This window comes from Hippocampus zosterae, chromosome 8 (assembly GCF_025434085.1).
Source record: "Hippocampus zosterae strain Florida chromosome 8, ASM2543408v3, whole genome shotgun sequence".
Lineage (NCBI taxonomy): Eukaryota > Metazoa > Chordata > Actinopteri > Syngnathiformes > Syngnathidae > Hippocampus > Hippocampus zosterae.
In genome coordinates this window covers 3,112,778-3,137,457 of record NC_067458.1, presented here as the reverse complement: position 1 = coordinate 3,137,457, position 24,680 = coordinate 3,112,778, and the positions used below count along the sequence as shown (strand labels likewise).

The 24,680-nt window shown below is 45.2% G+C and overlaps 1 protein-coding gene and 2 long non-coding RNA genes across 5 annotated transcripts in view; all 3 read left to right on the top strand.

Annotated features, from left to right (window-relative positions):
• The window catches only part of LOC127605754 (uncharacterized), a 90,785-nt gene that overhangs the window by 11,012 nt on the left and 55,093 nt on the right, over positions 1-24,680 (top strand). The window lies entirely within an intron of this gene.
• The window catches only part of orc1 (origin recognition complex, subunit 1), a 44,189-nt gene that overhangs the window by 4,989 nt on the left and 14,520 nt on the right, over positions 1-24,680 (top strand). For all 3 annotated transcript variants that reach the window (XM_052073365.1, XM_052073367.1, XM_052073366.1), the window contains 8 exons: positions 2,113-2,542; positions 8,137-8,404; positions 8,712-8,819; positions 8,897-9,125; positions 9,231-9,337; positions 10,914-11,015; positions 16,250-16,421; positions 23,370-23,477. In XM_052073365.1, coding sequence (XP_051929325.1) covers positions 2,113-2,542; positions 8,137-8,404; positions 8,712-8,819; positions 8,897-9,125; positions 9,231-9,337; positions 10,914-11,015; positions 16,250-16,421; positions 23,370-23,477 — 1,524 coding nt within the window. The remainder of the gene's footprint in view (positions 1-2,112; positions 2,543-8,136; positions 8,405-8,711; positions 8,820-8,896; positions 9,126-9,230; positions 9,338-10,913; positions 11,016-16,249; positions 16,422-23,369; positions 23,478-24,680) is intronic.
• LOC127605743 (uncharacterized) lies at positions 2,549-5,630 on the top strand. The gene is made up of 2 exons (XR_007963639.1): positions 2,549-3,841; positions 3,914-5,630. It is a non-coding gene; the product is annotated as an uncharacterized LOC127605743 (long non-coding RNA).

Below are 24,680 nucleotides of genomic sequence, written 5' to 3'. Positions count from 1 at the left end.
GAAAAGACTCGCTTAGTCCTTGGTACCTCTAATAGCATCCAGTTTGTAGACCTGAGGCAGGTGCCTAGGGGTTGATGAGCTCAGAGAGGTAAGTTGGGGTGAGACCATTTCAAGATTCGAAAACAAATAAGAGAATCTTAAAAAGAACTCTAAAATGTACAGGAAGCCACGCCAGTGCGGGAATTATGCTCTCGCTCTTAGAAGTGCTAGTCAAGAGGTGAGCTGCTGCATTTTTGAAGAACTGGAGAGCTTGATCAAAACTATGAACTTGAGTTTATAAATTATTAATTTTACACTTTCGCTGGAGACCTTTATTTTTTTAAAAACCTCAAATTCACGCGTGAGTGTTTGCGTATTTGCACTTCGCTTCCACTGATGGGCTTTACCTGCTGTGGAGACAGACAAAAGCAGAGCAATTATTCGCGAACTGCCAGGCTTCCTATTCAGGATGGGTTGTAAGTGGGAAAGTAAATTCATTTTGTGTTTTACATATAAACCTGATTCTTATTTGGCAACCCAATTGAGATCAGTAGCAGGTAGGCCACAATCTGTTTAATGTGCCTGTTGTGGACACAGTCGTGTGTTACTGCAGATGAAAACGCGCTCGCTTGGTATCAGGGATGGCAATTTTCCGCTGATACACGGAAATCCGCCATTTTATTTCTTAAATTGATCATTTTTGTGAATCGTCTAAATCTGTTGAGAAAATGTTAGGGGGGGGTCAGGTACCTTATCGTCAAGTTTTCACGAGCTCTCCTGATCAGTCATTCCATCTTCCGATTGTAAACAGCCCTGCGATTGGACGTGTATGATGTGTTACTTGTTGTGATTGGTCGCTATTTCGGCAAATGCAAATCACAACCAATCCATGTTCCCATTCCTAAAACCCTTTCTCGCGAATGTCGAATATTATCGAGACTTGCAACGAAGCTAAAGTGCGTCAGATAGACGAAGATCTGAAAAACCCGTTTCAATGGGACTGGTTGGATAGAAAGCTGATGGTGTCCCCAGTAGAAACAGTAAAGAAGGAACCATTGTGCTTGTGTCGGATTTCATGAAAAAGCTTGATGTCGCCGGTTAAACTCTGTGTACAGTGTGTGACGATGTCATTCTATACAGATCGAGAGGATGGAAAGCTTTACAGAGTCACGCAACATCGGTGAAACACCGAAAACAGACATTTCTACTGAAAAGTAACTACTCGGTCTCGAGCGCTTTTCGACAGCCTGGAGCATGTGTAAAAACAAGAGGAGTTGGCTAAAAAGAGAGTGGAAAAAGACGGAGAGGATCAATAAGCTTTTAGTGCTTGCTAAAAAGCTTAAAATGAAGAGAAAATAAAGTATTCTATCTCATGAAACTGTATATTGTTGTATGTACTGTAAATAGACATCCACTTTATATAATAAAATGCATTCATAACCCATATATAAACAGTGTGGGACTTAACTATCACTGTATGAGGTAAGAATCAGCAGCTTTTTATCACATTTACATAACACTTTATGAATATAAGTAATGAACAAATCTTAAATATGGCAGGGAATGTGTTTCCTTTTTTAGTTTTGATTTTGAGCAGCAAATTTGAAATTAAATATTGGTGCTCACCAGGAATGCATAAGCAAAATTGCACACATTTTCACTTGAAAGAATAGTGAACAATCTTGGGATTTTTTTCTTTTCACGTTTCAAATAGTGTGTAAATTGAATACACTTCATCTTCAGCATGTTTCGTGCCACTTTTGTAAGTGGCCACGCCCTGTCCAGGCCACGCCCCTTTCCGCTTTTTTCATCACTAGCCATTGCCATCCCTGTGGTATAGAAAGCACATGTTCTTATTAGCTGTTTATTAATATTTGAGTTGAGCCCTGTTTAGTTGTTTGATTTGTCAATGTTAGCAATAAATGTATGTATTGAAGATGAAAAAACGGAAATAAAGTCGAAGATTCAAGAGGGTCACACACCACCACTATTCGCCATCTTTAATTCCAAAAACATTTAAAAGTTCATGGAAGTTAGTTAATGGAATTTGAAAGTTGTTTCACTATAATGTCACTCAGCTTATGTATAAATTAATTGAAATAGTCTTTAAAGTGTTTCTCTTTTCACTCATAGGTGAAGCAACTTGATGGTCCAGCTGCCTTCCCAGACTCCAGTGATAAAGACACACTCTATGTTAAGTTGTCCTGGGACACGAAAACGTTCAAGATGGTAGACTCAGCTCTGTTGTCACCCTCCTCCCCTCTTTGCTTTCCCAAACCTTGCCACCCCAATTCATCTCCAAGCTCACTGCCTTCAGGCACTCGTGCATCTCTAAGAGTGAAACAACGAGCCTTGCCTCCACCTGAACCCGCTGTGATACAACGGGCAGCTTCAGCAGATCACAGACATACCAAAGCCACTATGAGCCTTGGAAAGGATGGTGGCCTGAACGCAGAGTCACTGAACTCAACCATCAAACTGTCAGCTTCAAAATGTCTTGGCACCAAGAGAAAGAATGCGTCAGCCAGGACACCGGGGGTCCGCAAACGGTTGGAGCTCCACAGTGAGTAGTTTGCTCTTTAACTCATTTACACCCGTTGAGGTATAAATACGTCAATTAGTGCATAGCCACTCCCTCCCCATGGCGTATAAATAGTTCAATCACGGTTTTTCATGGGAGAGGGTGCAAGAGAGTCTGATGCAACTTCTCACCATAAGATTAGGCTTGATGGCAATGTTAAATAGCAAAAAAATGGCCATCGGTTGGCAGTGGTGCAAAAATCCAACAGGATCACGCCGCAGAAGTAGTAGAAAGGGCGTACAGTGGAGGAGGGGCGTGGGTTACTGGATTGGAACATTTACAACTAGCAACGATGAAGAAAAGGAAACAACTAACTAAAAAGGATTGTTTTTTTTCGGTAAAAAGCGTCCTCGAAACAAAACAACAAAGTAGATGGTGTTTCGGTCACGTAATCAAATCAGCCTGCGCAAACATGACGTGCTACACGCGGCCCGCATAGCTCACGCCGAGTTTCGAGTTCATCTGATGAAGATGAACATGCTCCACGTCGGGGACCATCGCTTGGCAGAGCATTTTGTGCCTCCCGTGGCGCACATCGCCCACAAATCGTCTCCCCAGCAACTTCCAGCGATGACGGCAAAGAGGCCGCATTGCTTCGCATGGCCGACGCCGGGCACACGGCAGCGATTCGCTGGAATTGCCTCGTAATGACGACGGTGAAGATAATGAATTGGAGTGCGATTTGGATCCCGATGTGTCGGACGAATACGTGCCTTCGGATATAACAGAAAGCAGCTGAGAGTTCTCGCCAGAGCCGCTGCAATGAGGAGGTAACTGCTGACTAGCTTGCAAGTTCCTGTTCAAAACTTCATCACTTCTTATGCCTCATCAGTCACTTTTATGCACCGCTACATTCCCCGCTGTACTATAAAGTTGCCAGTAACACTAATCATTTATGTACGGTTGATGCATCTCGTAAATGTGGATGAAAATATGTGCCGTAAATGTCCTGACTTGCGTGTCGCCATAGTTTTTTAAAAAACAAAACAAAAAAAACAGGACACATTTGATCCCCTCAGCTCTGCTAAAACCACTAGTGTTCAATTCATATTCCATTTCATTTCAAATTGGATGCTGAGCAACGTGGAATGAATGGTGTAAATAGCAGTGTGCGAGCATGTACTGTATGTGTGTGTGAGAGATGTTGAAATGTAAGTGGAAAGCAACAATAAAAAAATAGAAAAATAAAAGTGTGGTAATTCTACAAACTTCTATAAATTACAGATTGTCCAACCAGAAGCAAAAAGATGACGACTCCTTGCTTTGGTGGTGGAAAGAAAGGTAAATAAAATGATTGTACCTCACTCTGCAGCAAGATATATTTGCAACTTTTTATGTTTCTATAATTTATAGTTCGTGCATCTGGACGTCGTGGGATGAATCGATGTGGTGACAAACTGGATGGAAGCCAAAAACCATCCTCTCCCCACAGCTGCACTTTCGTTCATTGTTCAATTTGCACTTTTGTTCAGAGTTCAATAGTTTTGTGTGCAAATAAATTATTTTGCTACAAAAACATTATTTGTAATGTTCTTTTGTAGGAGGAACACATTATTGCGGTATTTGAGCTGTCACAAAAGCAAAAAATAGTTGAAAACTTGAAATTTTGCTTGAAATGCATGCTTATACAAAAAGCTCATTTTCTCTGGATTTCTGCAGAAAATCTGCCTTTTCCATAAAACTTAGCAGTTTTCTAATGCTGTTTGCCAACGAACGGAGAAAGATAGAAACAAACTTTTTTTCTGCTGAAAGAAGAGAGTCTCACATTTCTTTTGACAGGTTGCATGTATATATAGCCATAGAATAGAAAATTCTGTGGGCCTTGCAAATCAGTCAAAATTCAGTAAAATGTGAAAAGGGGTGGTATTCAATGAGTTAATGTTCCACATTATATGGGTTACAGAAAAGACTCAATTATTGGGGATTTTTTTTAATAACTGCATAGGCCTGAGTCATGTATGCCTTTGTTTTTTTCAGATTATTTTTTTGTTGTGAAATATTTTTTTCAAATTAGTAATAAAATTAGCCTTGAGCCCCCATGGTCTTACGTAACTTTGACCCTCTCCCTTGTTTCCATCACACTCGAGGCAACTTGGGTACAGCTAAAGAGAGCAAAACTTTTGTTCCCACGAAAGGAGTTGTGTCATCAGTGGTTTGGAACTGGTTTGGTTTTGCAGCTAGAAATGTGCCCAAAGTGACTGCATACTCCAAAGTTTGTTTAAAGCGCCTTGCAAGGAAAGGCACAATTAACAGGAATGCGGAGAAGAGAAGAAAAATAAGAACGGGAGCTTGTGGATTGGAGTGAAATGGATTCTGATGAGTGCTCAGGGATAGATGGAGGTATGGAGGTGTACTGTGGTACAGTAATTGGAAGGCAGTGGCGCATGGGAAAGCACAGGGAGGGGATTGGGGCCATGAAAGTCGGTGTGTTTTTGGGGAAAGTAGCTCAGATGAATGGGAGTGGTTACATTGGGTGGAAAAAGGTTTTGAGAAAAAAAAAGTCTAGTAACATTGTCAAGGGAATTGAAAAAGGTGATTGGGGAGGTGGAGGAGGCAAAAGTTTTGAGGGACGGAAACCTACTTGTGATACGTCAGACAAAGGAACAGGAGAGTGGACTTCAATGGAGTGTAAGTTTTTGCTAGAAGAAAGTGAGGGGAGGTAGTTATCCTGGCTGAGAGGAATGATAACGGGAATACCTTTTGTGTCCAGGTTTGGAAAGTCTTTGGGGGGCAGGGTGGCAGCTAATGTCAAGTCAAGTCAACAGTATTTATAGAGCACTTTCAAACAGCCATCGCTGCATACAAAGTGCTGTACATGGAGCAATTTAACATGCACAATAAACAGTAAGACAAATCGGTAATAAAGGCGGTAGAAAGAACCAAACAGTAAAATCAAGAACAAATCTAAGTCATGCTGAGTCGAATGCCAAAGAATACAAGTGAGTTTTGAGGAGGGCTTTGAAGATGGGCAGCGAGGAGTCTTGCCGAATGTTCAGTGGGAGGTCATTCCAGAGAGAGGGACCAGCAACAGAAAAGGCTCGATCCCCTCTGAGCCTCAGTTTAGTTCTTGGTACTTCTAATAATGTCTGGTCCTCAGACCTGAGGCGCCGGGCAGGTGTGTAGGGGCGGATGAGCTCAGAGAGTTAAGGTGGCGCGAGAGGAGGATCTTGAAAATAACTCTAAAATGAATGGGGAGCCAGTGAAGTGATGCCAGAGTAGGAGTTATGTGCTCCCTCTTACGAGTACCAGTCAAGAGGCGAGCAGCAGCATTCTGGACCAGCTGGAGGCGCTTAATGGAGGACTGGCTGACTCCAAAGTAAAGGGCATTGCAGTAATCAAGCCGGGATGTGACAAAGGCATGAATTACTGTCTCAAAGTGTTCATGTGAGAGGAGAGGTATTTTGGCCAGCTGTCTAAGGTGAAAGAAGCTGGATTTAACAACGGCACTAATTTGCCGATCTAGTTTGAAGTCACTGTCCAGTTTACGGGCCAAGTTTGAGACCGTTGATTTCAGATAAGGAGACCGGGGGCCCAAGTCTACAGGATGGAATGTACAAGGGCCACTGGGACCAAACAATATCACCTCTGTCTTCTTTTTGTTGAATTTCAAGAAATTTTGTGCCATCCATTTTGATTTCTTCCAGACAAGATAGAAGTGGCCTTAATGAGAAGGCGTCTTTCTTGCTCAGTGGGACATAGATCTGGCAGTCATCTGCATAGCAGTGGAAGGGAATACCATGTTTCCTTAAGATGGAACCCAATGGGAGCAGATACAGCAAGAACAGAATTGAGCCCTGTGGAACACCACATGACAGGGGAGCAGTGCGTGACTCAGAGCAGCCAAGCTTGACACAAAAGGTACTGTCAGCTAGATAGGACCTTAACCACTCAAGAGCACTGCTGCCAATGCCCACCAAGTGCTGCAAATGAGTCAGCAGAATACTGTGATCCACTGTATCAAATGCTATATAAATAATGTGAGCAGGATTAGCAGAATGCAAAAGCATTAGAAAGGGGAATAGGTGAATAGTGTATTGGTAAGCCTTGAATTTTAGTACGCCGGTCTGTCAGACAGCGTAACACTGCGGAGGATGTGTTTTCCCGTGAGGCTGGATCGGCCACCACCATTGAGATGTTACATATGTCAGCCGTATGGGCATGTCGCAGTGGTTTGTAGAGGAAATCTGAAACGTTCTGTGGAGGAGGTTAGAGAATTGAGGCGTGTAGAGAGGTGAAAGATAAGCATAAATGTGGAGGACAACACAGAGCAACATACAGTATGAAGAGTGTGAAGTAAGAACAGTTAAACTGAAGCAGTAAAGAATGTTCAACAAATTGAAAGGACTAAAGTTCAACAAGTCGGTCAACGATTGGAGAGAATTGGATCAGGGCATGCGGATCAGCTTACTACTAAGAGGCTGTTTGTGATGAATGTGATGAATAGATGAGCAACATGTCAGCACAACATCAGTTGGTCATTCGGACCCTTCATCGAAGTCACATAACAGCATTCACAGATTTTGGACCTCGGGGCATACATTAAGCGCCCCGTCCATTTTGGAGAAAATGTAAACTTTGATGTGCGTTTTATGGTCGTGAAAATACGGTAATTGGACCCACAGTTGATTCACACCAAGCAGATTCAGTCTTCCCAGCTTGGTGCAGGTCTATGATGTTGTGTCTGGTGACCTTTTGGCAGCTCTCACGTTTTGGCCAAAGTGGAGTTTAGAGTGTGACTGTTTGAGGTTGTGTGCAGGCGTCTTTTATACTGATAAACAAGTTCAAACAGGTCTCGCCACCTGCTGTCGGGTGAAAATGACATCAGAATTGCTCAGGTGTAACTACTAATCACGGATCTGCTTGTGAGGATCTAATGACCAAATTCAGAAAATAGGCCTAGGGCCACCCGTCCCTATACACACAGCAGGGGTAGGGCACCATGGGGTGGGGGGGGGGGATGCACAAGATCATCGACTGAACGCTCCGACATGCTCTTGATATGTCCATCCTCTCCCCTTCCGACCGATGTCGCCTAGGGATTGGTCAAAAGTTGACAGCCCAGGCAAGAACAATAACAAATTAAGAAAAACATATTTAAGTATCTAAAACAGAGGCATCCTGTCAGGTGCGCGAAATGCCAAAATTTTTTGAAAGTAACAACACCGCAACCAACAAACTCCCATTAAAAAGCAGCTTACTGTGGAATCATCCACACATTGATAAGAAACAGCCACGGCAGAAAGCGATCACAGAAGCGGTTGCGTCGCACATTGCGAAATATATACAGTGGAGAAAACTGGGTTTCTCCACTGTCTGAAAACGGAAGACCCCAGGTATTAGCTGTAACTACTGTATATTGCTGAAATTTCCTTACCTCAGTTTTACAACTGTACTCGTGAGAAAATCAGCAGAGTTGGAAGGGATGAAAAGTCCAGACCTCAGGTCACACAGTTTAGCCAAAATGTGATTTATTGCTCTACGATGCAATATAATATATTCTGTGGGTATTATTGAATGTTTGGAGCATAATTGTTAAACATGTTTGACATTTTCTCCACATATCTTGCTCACTTCAGGTCCAGAGAAGAAGTCACTGCCTTTCAAGGATGCCTTAAGTCAGCTACTCGATGAAGAGTTTGAGTCAGAGGTGGAGTCGGCTCAAAAGTTGTCGACATCTCCCCCTCAATTGCTGCATCCAACCTACAACCTCACCCCACGCGGGAAGATGCATAGAACACCTGCCAACTCAGATTCTATCTCCCTGAAGCCCTCGCTTGTCATCATGAACAAACTGTCTGTCTCTGACATGGATAGTGAATCTCAAATCAGAGCTTTTTCATCCTTGTGAGTGAGTCGTTCTATCATATTTGTATTTTGGTTTTTCACTAAGTGCGGCAGGATCCCCGTCCTCCCTTCAAACAATGACATTAAAACACAAAACCACAAATGGGCTGGAGCTCTCAAATGTTACAGAATCATTGAGTGAACGCTTGTTACACGCGTCACGCATTGAGATTGTTCCGAATAAAAAAAAAAGGGGGCTGGCACTGGTGAGACCTTGTTTTATTTTCCCGGTGCTCCCTCTACATATAATAATGTGTGTGCGCGTGTGTGTGATAATGTGTTCACTTTTTTGGGTGGATTTCATAAGGACTGAAGTGGACAGTGAGATCTCTCCAGTCCCGCTAGCTGCCCAAAAACCAATAACCTCAAAACGGAAGTCCGCTCAACTAGTGTCCTCTCGGATCAAAAAACAGCTGTGAGTGCAAAAATGAACAGTGTTCCGATTCGCAACAGAAATTCTTTAAATATTCAACTTCATTTCTATGTCATCAGAAATCTTCTGGATGAACAGCAAAACCTGGACACAGATACAGAAGACGAGGAAGAGTTTGTTCCATCCAATAAGGCGCTGTCTAGTAGCAGTGACGATGATGAAATGATTCATGGTGATGAAAGTGTGCAAGTAAAGAAAGGTCGACGGTGTACCGCTGGGACTCTCGTGCCTCGTTCAAAGAAAAACCTGTCGACCACCAAGACATGTCGTAAAACACCAAACAAGAAGGTAAAATAGTATTAAATATCTAATTTTGTTGGAAACGTGTTGGTAAAATGTTTTCACAGGCTCCTTCGCTCATCTCCACTGATTGACATCTGCTCATTTACACAGGGAGCGGCCAATACATCACATACTCCTCGCCTTGGCACCCCCACTATACCCAGCAGGTTGATCCCAGCCCACCACCCTGTCAACATATTAGAAGTGGCCAGAACAAGGTAAAAACCTCCTTCCTTGATAAACCGTGACTCATCAGGCCTCTTCGTTCTTTCTCACTCTGTCGGTGATCCTTTTTTTTAAATTTATTTTTTTTAATGACTTTTGTACTGTTCAGTGAATTTCGTTGCTCTGTAGTTCTGTTTGTGCAGTGACAATTATGACATTATGTTGAATTTAAACAAACAAAACTAAAAAAAAGCCACCAGATTTTGCAGAGATTTACAAAATCCTAATTACCTACAAAGGCAATCATGACACATTTCCCTAGGGTGACAGCATGAAGACAATGGCCTGAGAAAACCATATACAGTGCTACCTCTGCTTACAAAATTAATTGGTTCTGGAAGAAATTTCTTAAATAGAAAATGTAAGTAGATACGTGTTTTCCATGTAAATGCCTTAATTTGTTCAAAGCCCCCCCAAAATTCATACATAAATGTTTTCTAATGCATAAAAATCTATCACAAATACATGTGACAATTAGATTATTGCAAAATAAATGAGAGCTGTGAATTATGTAAAAAAACAAAGAACGAAGAATAAAGAATAAAAATCATGGTCATTTAACTTTTTTCAGGGTTTTTTGCCCTTTTTAGTTCATGCTCCAGAAGTGTTTTTTGCCTGCCCTTTTGTAAAGAACTGATCCAAGGACGTTTGCATTTGTCGGCTTTTAACCAATGTCCAAGGCAAACATCAGCATAGTGAGCGATCGCCTGACTGGTGAACACGTTTTCTGGGTGATGCACATTGACGTAAAACTATCGGAACGCCTCTTGGCCCTCGGGCCGAATGACAAGCACGCTGCATAGACGCATACAGTATCTATCTATTTAGCTATCTACGCAAATGGTAGAGGTCCCTCTTAGCCAATGGGATGCCAGGAGATGCTCGGTAATAGCCAATGGGAGAGCAGCTGTAAGTGTGTTGCATTCAGGAAACTCGAGCAGCTAGTAGCAGCCCATCCTGTAGTTTTACCTTTCGAATCTTGACATTTCTTTCGTAACAAGAGGCAGTATTTTCCTGTTGAGGTGTTTTGTAACTTTCATATGAAGAGACGTTTGTAAGTAGAGGTACCACTGTATCAGGGATATACAATTCATTTTCCAAAGGGGCCATGTCTTATGAATTGGAAAGGTTGATGAATAGCTTCATGCTGTCTTCAACTGTGTTGCACAATAATGTCATGTCAATCCAGCCTTTGGGGTCCGTGGTTGTTACGAGGAAGGAATCCTTTTCCATGAGGTGTGATTTGCACAATAGCAACTATTCCAAAGCTGGATGTTAAACGCTTTGAATACATTTCATCTTGTTTTCTCCAGTATTTGGCAAAACCCTTTGTCCTTTGAGCCTTTTGCATGTCACTTTGTAACATGGTTCGTAAAATGCCAGATTACAAAAAAGCTTAAAAAGTAAAGGATATCTATTTAAAAAATGTAACTTTTAAAAATTATTTATGTTGTTTAAATTACACGTGTCATCGGAGCCTGAGTCTCTACCCTGCAGGGAGCAAAGGCTTACCTTGAGTAAAGGATATCTACTAAAAAATGTCACTTTTTTATTATTTATCTTGTTTAGGTTACACGTGTCATCTGTGCCTGAGTCTCTACCCTGCAGGGAGCAAGAGTTTCAAGACATTTACAGTTTTGTGGAGACCAAAATCATTGATGGCACAGGAGGGTGAGATCACTTATCGAGCTTTTAATAGGAACAGTCGTAAACGACTTGCGAACCTCTTTAGTTCAAATAACCTACACTAGAACAGTTGTTTGCTTTTTAACCAGGACACAGCAAAGGCAGCATTTACTTGCCAGCAAGTCACATTTATTTTGATCGCCGTTACTCACAAAAGAGTCTCAAATGGCTTCAAAAGCTAACAGTTGACAAATACCGTATTGGCCCGAATATAAGACAGTGTTTTCTGCATTGAAATAAGACTGAAAAAGTGGGGGTCATCTTATATTCAGGGTCTAGACATTATACGCATTCACGACGCTAAATGGCGCCAGATATCATTGAAGCGAATGCTGAACTTGACTCCCCAGGCCAAAGTGAACCCCTGTCACGAAGAATAAAAATAAAAATAGCGGTAGCACAAAGAAGAAAAATAAAAATTGTCGTAAGAAAGAAAAGAGAAGAAAATAATAGAAGAGATAACAGAAAATGGAGAAACGTAGCGACAATCTGGAAAAAAGTGGGTCAAAGATCATCCAGGTTAACCGGCAGCTGAGGAGAAGTTATGATGTAATTTACATTTCAAAAAACAGAAGCCATTCTTTAAGATAAGAACACCTTCCCGTCACTTTGTATAACTGCTTTCATTGTCGTATTGTATACCGATATTTTAATTTATACTCTAGTCTACTATATTAACGAATGTGATTGCACTTTAGTTGACATATTTAGATATTCAGATATTAAGATTTGAATGAGGCAAAATAACTGCCTCATGCTTTTTCTCTCAAATATCCATCCATCCATCATCTACCGCTTATCCGGGGCCGGGTCGCGGGAGCAACAGCTTTAGCAGGGAAGCCCAGACTTCCCTCTCCCTAGCTACTTCTTCCAGCTCTCCCCGGGGGATCCCGAGGCGTTCCCAGGCCAGCTGGGTGACATAGTCTCTCCAGCGTGTCCTGGGTCTTCCTCGGGGTCTCCTCCCGGTTTGACATTCCCGGAACACCTCACCAGGGAGGCGCTCAGGAGGCATCCGAATCAGATGCCCAAGCCACCTCATGTGGCTCCTCTCGATGTGGAGGAGAAGCGGCTCGACTCTGAGCCCCTCCCGGATGACCGAGCTTCTCACCTTATCTCTAAGGGAGAGCCCGGACACCCTGCGGAGAAAAATCATTTCGGCCGCTTGTATCCGGGATCTCGTTCTTTCGGTCATGACCCATAGCTCGTGACCATAGATGAGGGTTGGGACGGAGATCGACCGGTAAATTGAGAGCTTCGCCCTTTGGCTCAGCTCCTTTTTCACCACGACAGACCGATACAAGGTCCGCATCACAGCAGACGCTGCACCGATCCCCCATGTCGATCTCCCGCTCCCTCCTGCCCCCACTCGTTAACAAGACCCCAAGATACTTGAACTCCTTGGGGCAAGATCTCCTCCCCGACTGTGTCCTGTGTCCCCGAAGGGGGCACTCCACCCTTTTCCGACTGAGTACCATGGTTTCAGATTTGGAGGTGCTGATTTTCATCCCAACCGCTTCACACTCGGCTGCGAAACGCTCCAGTGAGAGTTGGAGAGCCCCGTTTGAAGTAGCCAACAGCACCGCATCATCTGCAAAAAGCAGGGATGCAATACTGAGGCCTCCAACACGGACCCCCTCAACGCTTCGGCTGCGCATAGAAATTCTATCCATAAAGGTTATGAACAGAATCGGCGACAAAGGGCAGCCTTGGCGGAGTCCTACCCCCACTGGAAACGATTCCGACTTACTGCCGGCAATGCGAACCAAACTCTGACATCGGTGGTATAGTCACCGAACAGCCCGTATCAGTGGGTTCGGTACCCCATACCCACGAAGCACCCCCCCCCCCCCCCCCCCACAGAACTCCCCGAGGGACACGGTCAAACGCCTTCTCCAAGTCCACAAAACACATGTAGACTGGTTGGGCGAATTCCCACATACCCTCGAGGACCCTGCTAAGGGTGTAGAGCTGGTCCATTGTTCCACGGCCGGGACGAAAACCACACTGCTCCTCCTCAATCTGAGGCTCGACTTCCTGACGGACCCTCCTCTCCAGCACCCCTGAATAGACCTTACCAGGGAGGCTGAGCCCCCCACTGTACACAGTGTTAGTGGTGCACTGCTTCCCCCTCCTGAGACGTCAGATGATGGACCAGAATTTCCTCGAAGCCGTCCGGAAGTCGGCTTCCATGGTCTCACCGAACTCTTCCCACTCTTGGGTTTTTGCCTCGGCGACCACCGAAGCTCCGTTCCGCTTGGCCAGTCGATACCCGTCAGCTGCCTCTGGGGTCCCACAGGCCATAAAGGCTCGATAGGACTCCTTCTTCAGCTTGACGGCATCCCTTACTGCTGGTGTCCACCAGCGAGTACGGGGGTTACCGCCACGACAGGCACCGACCACCTTACGGCCACAACTCAGATTGGCCGCCTCAACAATAGAGGCACGGAACATGGTCCACTCGGGCTCAATGTCCCCCGCCTCCCCCGGAACATGGGAAAAGCTCTGTCGGAGGTGGGAGTTGAAACTCCTTCTGACAGGGGATTCCGCCAGACGCTCCCAACAAACCCTCACAATACGGTTGGGTCTGCCAGGACGGACTGGCATCTTCCCCCACCATCGGAACCTACTCACCACCAGGTGGTGATCAGTTGACAGCTCCGCCCCTCTCTTCACCAGAGTGTCCAGAACACGCGGCCGCAAATCCGATGATACAACTACAAAGTCGATCATCGAACTGCGGCCGAGGGTGTCCTGGTGCCAAGTGGGGACACCCACATATGGGGACACCCTTATGTTTGAACAAGGTGTTCGTTATAGACAATCCGTGACGAGCACAGAAGTCCAATAACAAAGCACCACTCGGGTTCTGATCGGGGGGGGCTGTTCCTCCCAATCATGCCCCTCCAGGTCTCACTGTCATTGCCCACGTGAGCATTGAAGTCCCCCAGCAAAACAAGGGAGTCCCCAGCAGGAGTACTCTCCAGCACACCCTCCAAGGACTCCAAAAAGGGTGGGTATGCTGAGCTGCTGCTTGGTGCATATGCACAAACAACAGTCAGGACCCGTCCACCCACCCGAAGGCGGAGGGAGGCAACCCTCTCGTCTACCGGTGTGAACCCCAATGTACAGGCACTGAGCCGGAGTGCAATGAGTATGCCCACACCTGCTCTGCGCCTCTCACCGTGGGCAACTCCAGGGTGGAAGAGAGTCCAACCCCTCTCGAGAGAACTCGTACCAGAACCCAGGCTGTATGTGGAGGCAAGTCCGACTATATCCAGTCGGAAATTCTCTGCCTCACACACCAGATCGGGCTCCTTCCCTGCCAGAGAGGTGACATTCCATGTCCCAAGAGCTAGTTCTGCAGCCGAGGATCGGACCGCCAGGGTCCCCGCCTTTGGCTGCCGCCCAGCTCACATTGCCCCAGACAACTTAGCTGCTAGGATCATTGGGACACACAAACCCCTCCACCACGGTAAGGTGATGACTCACGGAGAGGCTCTCAAATATTGTTATAATAATTAGTTTCATATGTACAGTACTGAAATTATTTTCTGTATATAAATTAATTTGGTGTTCAAAAAGTATTTTTTCAAACTTGAGTTTTAAAAAAGAGGGGGTCATCTTATAATGAGGGCCGTCTTATATTCGGGCCAATACGGTAATCGCAGCTCCACCAGGCAAGGAAAAACTAAAAAACCCATATGGGTGGGGGGAAGAAAAAAACTCCTTCCAACATGACCATGCTGCAGTGGATGCTGAGTGGATAACATAATGTGGTGCTTTACAATGTCAACCAGGACGTTTTCAATAAGGTGACACACCGCAGGAAGACTCCTTTGTGGAATTGGTTCCTCCTCAAGACCTGACCTAGTTGGTTGACGGGGAATTCTCTATTGTAACGCCTCAACATCAGATTCAGTCATAGTTACCTAACCCCATGTCCAAGCAGGAGAGGAGGGGTCAAGAGAGAGGAGAAGCAAATTAAAAACAATAAACATAAGTCGAGATGTTTACATCGCTACTGAGGTAGCAACTGCTGCTTGCGCGAACTTCCATTGTGTTTCGCGAGTAGTGTACTGCACTGTATGTACACTCACGACTTCCGTCCGTATTCAACACAAAACGCAAAATAATGATGGTGCATTCATTGCACCTAGGAAAGGGCAGATAGGTGACGTTTAACGTGAATAAAACTGCGCTTGCATCGGATTTTAACGAATCTAGATTTCACCCGTCAATTGTGTCATACCCAGTGAATGAGCCGATGCACTCGTATCGTGCACGTGCGCATCGATGCATCGATTAATATTGATTATTTTCCACACCCTTAATGTGTGTGTGGGGGGGGGGGTCAGATCTACTGGACTGGTAGATCTCCGGAGGTTGGCTCCTTGAAAAGTAGCCCTTGGGACAAAAAGCATTGGGCACACCCCTGAGCTAGACGGTCACAAACGAGTTGAGAGGTTGACGCCACGACAGGCCACGTTACAGGCACAGCACCCTTCAGCCACCTCAACAATAGCGCTGCGGAACATGCTCCCCTTGGGCTCAATGTCGAAATGTCCCCTGCTGTGTAGGCAAAATTCTACCAAATTTCCCATTTTGTAAAATTATAAGAGAAGATAAGGTGCTGTTTTGTGAGCAAAAGGGTGTTACGAAGAATAAGTCACAGAAGTGATGCATTACCACCGAAGGCCACCTTCTTTATCGCATTCGCTCCGCACCTTAGCACCTTCCTATCTCGTCGATTTAGTGGTACCTTATGATCTGTCCCGAAACCTTCGTTCACAAGACACCGGTCTCTCAGTGATCCCAAGAGCCCAAAAGAAGCTTGCAGTTTCTAAGGCATTTTATATTTGGGCTCAAGTGCTCTGGAATGACTTAAAGACTTAAAGTCCGGAGTGACGTATAGTCTGAACAATCCGTTTAATTCCCACCTTAAATAACAATCCTCACAGGCATTCTGTATATTCTTTATTCACTGCAAAAAATGGCTAATTGTATCAGTTTGCAGAGCTTTGTGCAGTTTTATGTAAGTTTCAGAATCATATAATGGAAATTACATGTTGGAATAAGGCTGTAACATGACAGTGTGTTAAACTTGAAACTTTATGAATAATTTAAGGTGCACCGGATATGATGTTATAGTCAATGCCATGACCCTGCATAATCAAAATAACCAAGCTGACCCCTGTGACAATGTTCATGGTGTGTTTTAGGTGTATGTATATCTCAGGTGTGCCAGGTACTGGGAAAACTGCAACGGTGCATGAGGTAATTCGCTGTCTGCGGAATGCAGCCAACATGAGCGAGATCCCCTCATTCCACTTCATCGAGATCAACGGTATGAAGATGACGGACCCTCATCAGGCGTATGTTCAGATCCTTGAGGTGAATAAACTGTTCCGTATGTTTGTCTTGTAGCATACATTCTTGAAATAGAAATATTTATTGCCAGGAATCACTGAAAACACGAGTTGACTTGATATGACACATCCAGTACTGAGAAATACAGAGAATACAATACATGAGCCTTCACCTGACCTGCAGCAAATTGGAAAAATCGGTGACTAAAAAGAACCCCCCCGCCCCCACAGCACACACATATGCACACACACACAATTTTTTTTCCTTGAATAGTTTAAACCAGGGTTAACCACCATTTCGTAACTGAATGCTATTTCATGCTCACTGATTAACGCAAATTAAACAGTTCATTATTCAAGGTGGCGCCGTAGCTGGCAGCCGTCTGTGAGAGCTCTTCAAGAGCTCTGCTTTTTTTGTTTTTGACATTCATCAAAGAAGAAGAATCTGTTCTTGATGGTTGTCTTCTTGGCAGCACGTGTGTACCAGCACTGATTTTGATGGATAGGAATTTTGGGCGCTATTTGACTGTCGCCCCTTGACAGCACTTGTGCTTTTTGCGCCTGCAATGGGCAGCATTTTTCGCAGCCCTGTTTTGTTCAGTGGAGATGTCGGCGTTGTTGGACAGTCCGTTGGTGCGGCTCGATGGATGGCTGCTGGATCTGAGGATGAGGAGAGCAGAGTGTTGGCGTGGAGTGCGGATGCGTATTTCAGTGATAATTTTACACTTCCCCTCCGTGAGCCGTCACTTTCCCGTGGTGGAGTGGTTTGTCTGTCCCAATGATCCTAGGAGCTAAGTTGCCTTGGGTTTTATGCCCCTGGCAGGGTCAACCATGGCAAACAGGTCCTAGGTGAGGGACCAGACAAAGCACGGCTCACAAACCCCTTATGAAGATCACCATAAATGGAACCCAGTCTCCCTTGCCCGGAGGTGGGTCACCGGGGCCCCCCTCTGGAGCCAGGCCTGGGGGTGGGGCTCGTTGGCGAGCGCCTGATGGCTGGGCCTGCACCCATGGGTGCTCAGCCCGAAGAGGCAACGTGGGTCCTCCTTCTCATGGGCTGACCACCCATGGGAGGGGCCAAAGGTGTCAGGTGCAGTGTGAGCTGGGCGGCAGCCAAAGGCGTGGGGGGACCCTGTTATTGTTATTTTGTTATTGGACTTCTGTGCTCGTCCGACCTGGCAGACCGAAACGTATTGTGAAGGTTTGTTGGGAGCATCTGGCGGAATGCCCTGTTAGAAGGAGTTTCAACTCCCACCTCCGACAGAGCTTTTCCCATGTCCCGAGTGGACCATGTTCCATGCCTCTATTATTGAGGCGGCCAATCTGAGTTGTGGCCGTAAAGTGGTTGGTGCCTGTCGTGGCAGCAACCTCCGTACTCGTTCGTGGACACCAGCAGTAAGGGATGGTGTCAAGCTGAAGAAGGAGTTCTATTGCTTTGAAGTCAAGATGGCGCCCGAGTAGGCAGCCGTCAGCAAGTGCTCTCATGAGCCTTGCTTTTTTTTTGTTGTTCTTGTGTTTCTTTTGTCACTTTGTGTTTGTTGTTACGTCGTGTGGACTTGATGTGGACCTTTTTCAGCATTTTTTGGCCACGACATTCATCAAGGAGGAGACTCTGTGCTTGGTGGTTGCGCCTTCTCGGCAGCATGGGTATACCAGCACTGTTTCTGACTGGAGGAATGTCGGCACCATTTGACTGTCGTTGCTGGACAGTCCCGGGGCGCTTGTGTCTTGCGCCTGTAATGGGCAGCATTTTTCACAGCCCCGCTTTGTTCAGCGGAGAGATCGGTGCTGTTGAACGGTCTGCGGCTGGATGGATGGAGGTCTTGAGGAGCCGACGATGAGAAGAAAGGAGCGTTGGCGCGGAGTGCCGATGCGGATTTGGAGCTGGGAGTCGCGGCTTGGAGTTTGAAGCGGATTATGTGGGACAGGAGAAGTGAACTAATCTCTTTTCGTCAATGGACGCTACAGCTTCGTGTTTGCTTTCAAAACTTTGCTTGTAGCAGACGTGTGCACATTTTCAGCATGATGTCTCTGATCCACTGGTGAAAGGACACTTTGATCCTCTCCTCTTTCATCTATAACTGCTTCAGACAACAAAGTGTATGCAGAAAAGTGGTGAAGATTGCACGACTGTCTCTGTCCTATGTGTTGTCTTGTGTTATTTTTGTTATTTTTGACTTCAAAATGGCGCCGCGAGAGTGGCTGCCTTTCCAGCAGCTCCTATTTTTTTTGTTGTTCTACTTCTTCCTTTCATAACTTTGCTGCTGTGAATCTGGAATTTCTCCATTGCGAGACTAATAAAGGTTTTCTTAATCTTAATCTTCTTATTGGGCCTTTGTGGCCTGTGGGACCCCAGAGCCAGATGACGGGTATCGACTGGCCAAGCGGAATGCAGCTTCGGTGGTCGCCGAGGCAAAAACTCCGGCGTGGGAAGAGTTCGGTGAAGCCATGGAAGCCGACCTCCGGACGGCTTCGAGGAAATTCTGGTCCACCATCCAACGTCTCAGGAGGGGGTGAACAGTGCACCACTAACACTGTGTACGGCTTCGAAGACATTCTGGTCCACCATCCGACGTCTCAGGAGGGGGAAACAGTGCACCACTAACACTGTGTACAGTGGGGATGGGGCGCTGTTGATCTCGACTCGGGACATTGTGAGCCGGTGGACGGAGTACTTCGAAGACCTCCTCAACTCCACCAACACGCCTTCCTTGGAGGAAGCAGAGTCTGGGGACTCTGAGGTGCGCTCTCCTATCAGCAGCAACACCCGTACTCGCTCGTGGACACCAGCAGTAAGGGATGGTGACAAGCTGACACGCCTCTGCAACATCGCGTGGTCAGCGGGGAGAGTGCCTCTGGATTGGCAGACCGGGGTGGTGGTCCCTCTTTTTAAAAAGAGGGACCAGAGGTTGTGTTCCAACTACAGAGGGATCACAATCCTCACCCTCCCTGGTAAGGTCTATTTAGGGGTGCTGGAGAGGAGGATCCGTCAGGAAGTCGAGCCTCAATTTGAGGAGGAGCAATGTGGTTTTCGTCTTGGCCGTGGAACAGTGGACCAGCTCTACACCCGTAGCAGGGTCCTCGAGGGTATGTGGGAATTCGCCCAACCAGTCTACACGTGTTTTGTGGACTTGGAGTTGGAGTTCTGTGGGGGGTGCTTCGCGGACTTGGAGTTGGAGTTCTGTGGGGGGTGCTTCGTGAGTATGGGTTACCGAACCCCCTGATACGGGCTGTTCGGTCACTATACCACCGATGTCAGAGTTTGGTTCGTATTGCCGGCAGTAAATCGGAATCGTTTCTAGTGAGGGTCGGACTCCGCCAAGGCTGCCCTTTGTTGCAGATTCTGTTCATAACCTTTAGTGACAGAATTTCTAGGCGCAGCCGAAGCGTTGAGGGGGTCAGTTTTGGAGGCCTCAGTATTGCATCTGATCTGCGGATTGGCTGAGCAGCTGGTCGGACAGGCCGCGTAGGCCGTTTTTTGTGCAGAGCGTGCCTGTTCAGTTATAATTTCGTTGCACGAATGTGTCATGACAATAAAACAATCCAATCCAATATACATTGATAATAGGTTTATTTCTTATAAACAAATACTGCAAAAAATTGAATAATTCACGCATACAACATTTGCTCAGAAATAGGTTCTTATTTCATCCCGTGGTTCAGTATTTGAGTTCATATCTCTGCAATAAACTTTCACAACACCTGTTCGCAACACTTGTTTTAACGTTAAACAACTTGGCAATCATCTGCTTTCCTCAAAGTGAAGGCCGATCTCGCCAATCTCGTCTCGCGAGAACGGAAATCTTGTCACACGAGAACAAAACAACAATGGCGGCGATTTAAACTGTGTTTGTTGCTGGAAAAAAGATTTACCGTAGTTTTGTTGTTGTTTTTTTTGACAAAGAAATTGCGTTGCGTCCCAAAAACGCACATTATTTTGAACTGTGCGTATGGCTGGAAAATGATGTGTCTAGGACGTGGGACGCCGAGGTAACGAGATGGCTTGTATTCAGACCTGAGACTCTGTGCTTCGAATTGAAGCAGATTCTCATTGGACAGAAGTGAAACACTTTCTTTTTTAATGAACAGAACACTGCTTGTTAACTTTCAAACTTAGCTTGTCGCAGACATGCGCAGGTTTTGAGGATGGCGTCTCTGATCCACTCGATAAAAGACACTTTGATTCTTTCCTCTTCAGAATCATCTTTATTGGCCAAGTATGTCGAACACACAAGGAATGCCAGGTTTGGGTTACTCTTCAGGGAGTTAAAGGCGAGAGGGAAGAAGCTGTTTGAATGTCATCTGGACGCATGGATCGGTACCACTTACTTTAGGGGAGTAGCTGGAAAAGGTGGTGGGCAGGGTGTGGGGGGTCCAGTAGGATTTTCCGTGCCCTTGTCTTGGTTCTTGCGGTGTGCAAGTCCTCAAGAGTGCGTAGGGCGGTAGGCTCTTTCATCTATAACTGCTTCACATAACAAGGCGTTTGCAGGAATTGTGGTTATGATATCTGACATATCCATAATGTTTTATGTTCTGTGTTGTTTATTTCATGTTTACGGTTCTGTAAAGCGCTTTGTCACAGCTGCAGCTGTATCAGAAAGTGCAAATAAAGATGTACAGTATTGTCTTTTAAGGCGCCGCTAATTAAATTCACACTTATGATGAAGTCTCAAATTACTTTTATTAATGATATTAATGATAAATGAAATGCATTTACCGTATTTTCACGACTATAAGGCGCCATTAAAAGTCTTAAATTTTCTCCAAAATGGACAGGACGCCTTATGGTGCGGAGCGTCTTTTGTATGCGCCGAGTTCCAAAATCTGACTGACAGCCGACACGCTGTTTATATAGAGAAAAGGCGGAAATGACTGTGGCCAGGCATGCGGGAAAGAAGTCGGCCAATCAGGGAAGGGTGGGTGTGTATATATACATATATGGAGAGGGAGAGAGAGAGAGAGAGAGAGGACAGGCTGGGGAGAACCCCCGAAAATAAATTCGACAAAGAGACACGCCTAGGAAGCTCAGTTCAAACTTCAAGCCATCGGTTATGCTTTTGACATGCGTGCGCATATCACAGCAGCGGTGAAAAACCAAGTCAAGCAACCGCTCCACATCGGCATCAACCGGGCGTTCAAAGTAAAGTTGCGAATCGCATGGGAACAATGGATGATCGATGGCAAACACAACTTTACAAAGAGTGAGAGGCAGCGCTTGGCGAGTTACGCCACAATACGCAACAACGAGAGGGAACGTGGCGTTTTTGATGGATTACGGTACTTGCACAATTGTTCAATTCTTTCTACACCCACGCGCGCTGCCACCATGTTTTGCTCTGTTCTTTACTTTCAAATGTGGGAAAGCTTCACACGAGAGAAATGTTGACTTTGCTGTTGCTGCTCCTTCTTTCCGCTCGGCAATGCGTAGCAACTCACACTTTAGCATGTGATGTGTTCAATGACAACTGGGATGTGCAGTCCTCTGCTTCTGATACAGAGGATGAGGACTTTGATGGATTTCTGGGTGATGATTGATCGAAAAACGTGAGAACATTGTACGATGGCTAAATAAAATACACCCGAACTCAGTTCTGCTTTCGTTGCCTTTTTAAAACGTGTTTTTAGCTTGTATCTGTATGTCTTGGCATGCTACCGTATGCTTCAAGCTAACGTGTTAGCGTGCACGCATGCATGCCGTATGTTTAAGCTGGCGTATGTTTCACCACTGTAAAACTGCGCCCATTGGTACAGTGCGGTATGTCTATGTGTAAAATACAGAAATGTCACCCATTAATGAGACTGCGCCCAACCGTACGGTGCGTCGAATAGTCGTGAAAATACGGTATGTGAAGACACTACTACTACTACTGTTGCTACTACTTGGCAGCCTGGGGGCCTTCACCATGGAATCTGTGTTTTACCTTATCAATCTCAAGTTGTGATAGCAATCCGTTTGTGGATGTTGGAACACTGAGCTACGAGTTGTTTTGTGGTCAACCGTGACTGTGGGTTGCCAAGTAACCATTCAGCCCACATTCTCTGGATGTAACCCCTCTGATTAGGGTTGCTTGAGGAGTAGCATTCCAACAGAGCCATGTTATTGCATCTCGCCCATCTCCGCTGTGTTTCAGTAGCCCATTTTTCATCAAGCCCATCAAGGTGCTCTGGTTCCCAGGCACCTGACGCAGACCTTGTTTGGCCCGGTGACGTCATTCGTTTTATTGTCTCTCATCATTGCATGAGGTAGGCATTCACGTGACGGGTCTTGCCCAAGGACCCACACTGGATGGTTATGTGCACATATTGTCCCAAGTGGGAATTGAACCCCTTTCTTTCTTTTGTTCAGGGACCATACGCATGCTGTGAGACTTCACATTACAATAAAGTTTAAGGCTCGCTCTGATGTTAGCTAGAAATTGAGCTGCACTGCATTTGTTGGATGCTGTTTGTTTTGCCAGAATAGGATTTGTGTTCCCTTTTACATGTACAGTCATACCTCGGTTTCCGGCCATAATCTGTTCCAGAAGGCTGTTCGAAAACCGATTTGTTCAAAAACCGAACACGTTTGCTCACAATGGAACGCTACACGAGTAAGCGTCACTTCCGCGTGTAAGGAAGGCGAGAGGTGTCGCGTGGCGCATTCAAGTGTGTTTGGTCGACAACTGATTTTTGGCCGTAAACTGAGGCATAAAAACTCAAAATTTTTAGTCGAAAACCGATTTGGTCGAGAACAGATATGTTCGAAAATTGAGGTTTGACTGTATACTTATTCATAAGGAATAATTCTGATTGAAATCATTACAACTGAAGAACACAGGTCAATCATTCAGATGCAATCTACCGGTAGTTACAGACGTGTGACATACGCAGATCTGTCATACCTCCAATATATGTGTATGCGTGCGTGTCTTTTTGTGTATGTGTGTATTTTGAACAGTCTTATTGAATTTAAATGAATGTTTTGTTTCCACAGAAACTAACTGGCCAGAAGGCTACAGCTGACCATGCAGCTTCCCTCCTGGAGAAGCGATTCAGCAACCCTGCCCCAAGAATTGAAACCACGGTGTTGTTGGTGGATGAAGTAAGATTTTTTAAAAATATATACTTAAATGATTTTGGGATGTGGGGTGGTATTTCCCAGAATTGTCTCAATATCCTCCTCCATGTGGTTTATTTTTTAATTACTCTTGTGTGAAAGTCAAACTGATAGGATACTTAGAGTACAACACAAATAATTTTATTGATTTAATTTCCATTTCCCCCTACACCCATCACAACTAGCTGACTTGGGACCAGTCCGTGGGTTACCGCTCGCTCGATTGCAATCGACTGCTTGGGCACCCTGCTTGAAACAGTCGGTCAGGACGGTTTATGGCCTGTAAATGTATGATAAGGCCTGATAGTCCTGTGGTTAGCGAGATTTGACACCTCTCTTTGCCTTCGGTCGAGTAACGGTTCCTGCCTTCGCCTTCTGCTGACTACTGTTTGTGCCTTTGCATCAAATACCAGTTCGGAGTACCAACCCTATTTAACCCTCGTAGTCCACCGCTTGCGATAAATGCAAAATTATGTCTTTGAATCAAAGGCAAAGGCATTTGGAAAAACACGAGAGAGCTGAAACGTATGGGGGGGTTCTAAAATGGCCTAAATTTCATGACGTCACTGGCTGATAATTCTCAGGCATTGCAGCAATAATAAAAAAGGTTTTGATTCCGTAATCTTCACAATTTACATATTTTGCACCATAGAGACCCATTATAATTCATATTTTTGAATGCATCGTAAACCTAATGTGAAAACATGCATTTCACGCGATTTTTACGTCAATCGCTTTGTTTTCGCTTGGACAGACGTATGCATATGCCACATTGTTGGGTTGAGGTCATTCCAATTGTGCAACTTTTAGGTGGCGCCAGATGATTGCAAATGAGTTTGCCTTTTTGCAGGAGGCTTCAAACCAATGCATTTTACATGAACACGTCCGGTCGGGATTGTTAAATGGGCTTGGTTGGGACCTCCAGACACAATTTTCTTTTCCTTTTGCAAAAAATAAAGAATAAAAAATTCCAAAGAAAATAGTTTTTCTAATATTTTTGAAAATTGTGGTAGTAGTGATATTGGCATTTAGCAATTTTCATTTTTGATGGAAAGATACCAGCTTTGAATGACAGGTTGCATCTGTGCGTGAAAGGTCGCACTACATATTCTATAATCTGCTTTATTATTGTCATTCATTCATTCATTCATTCATTCATTCATCTTCCGAGCCGCTTGATCCTCACTA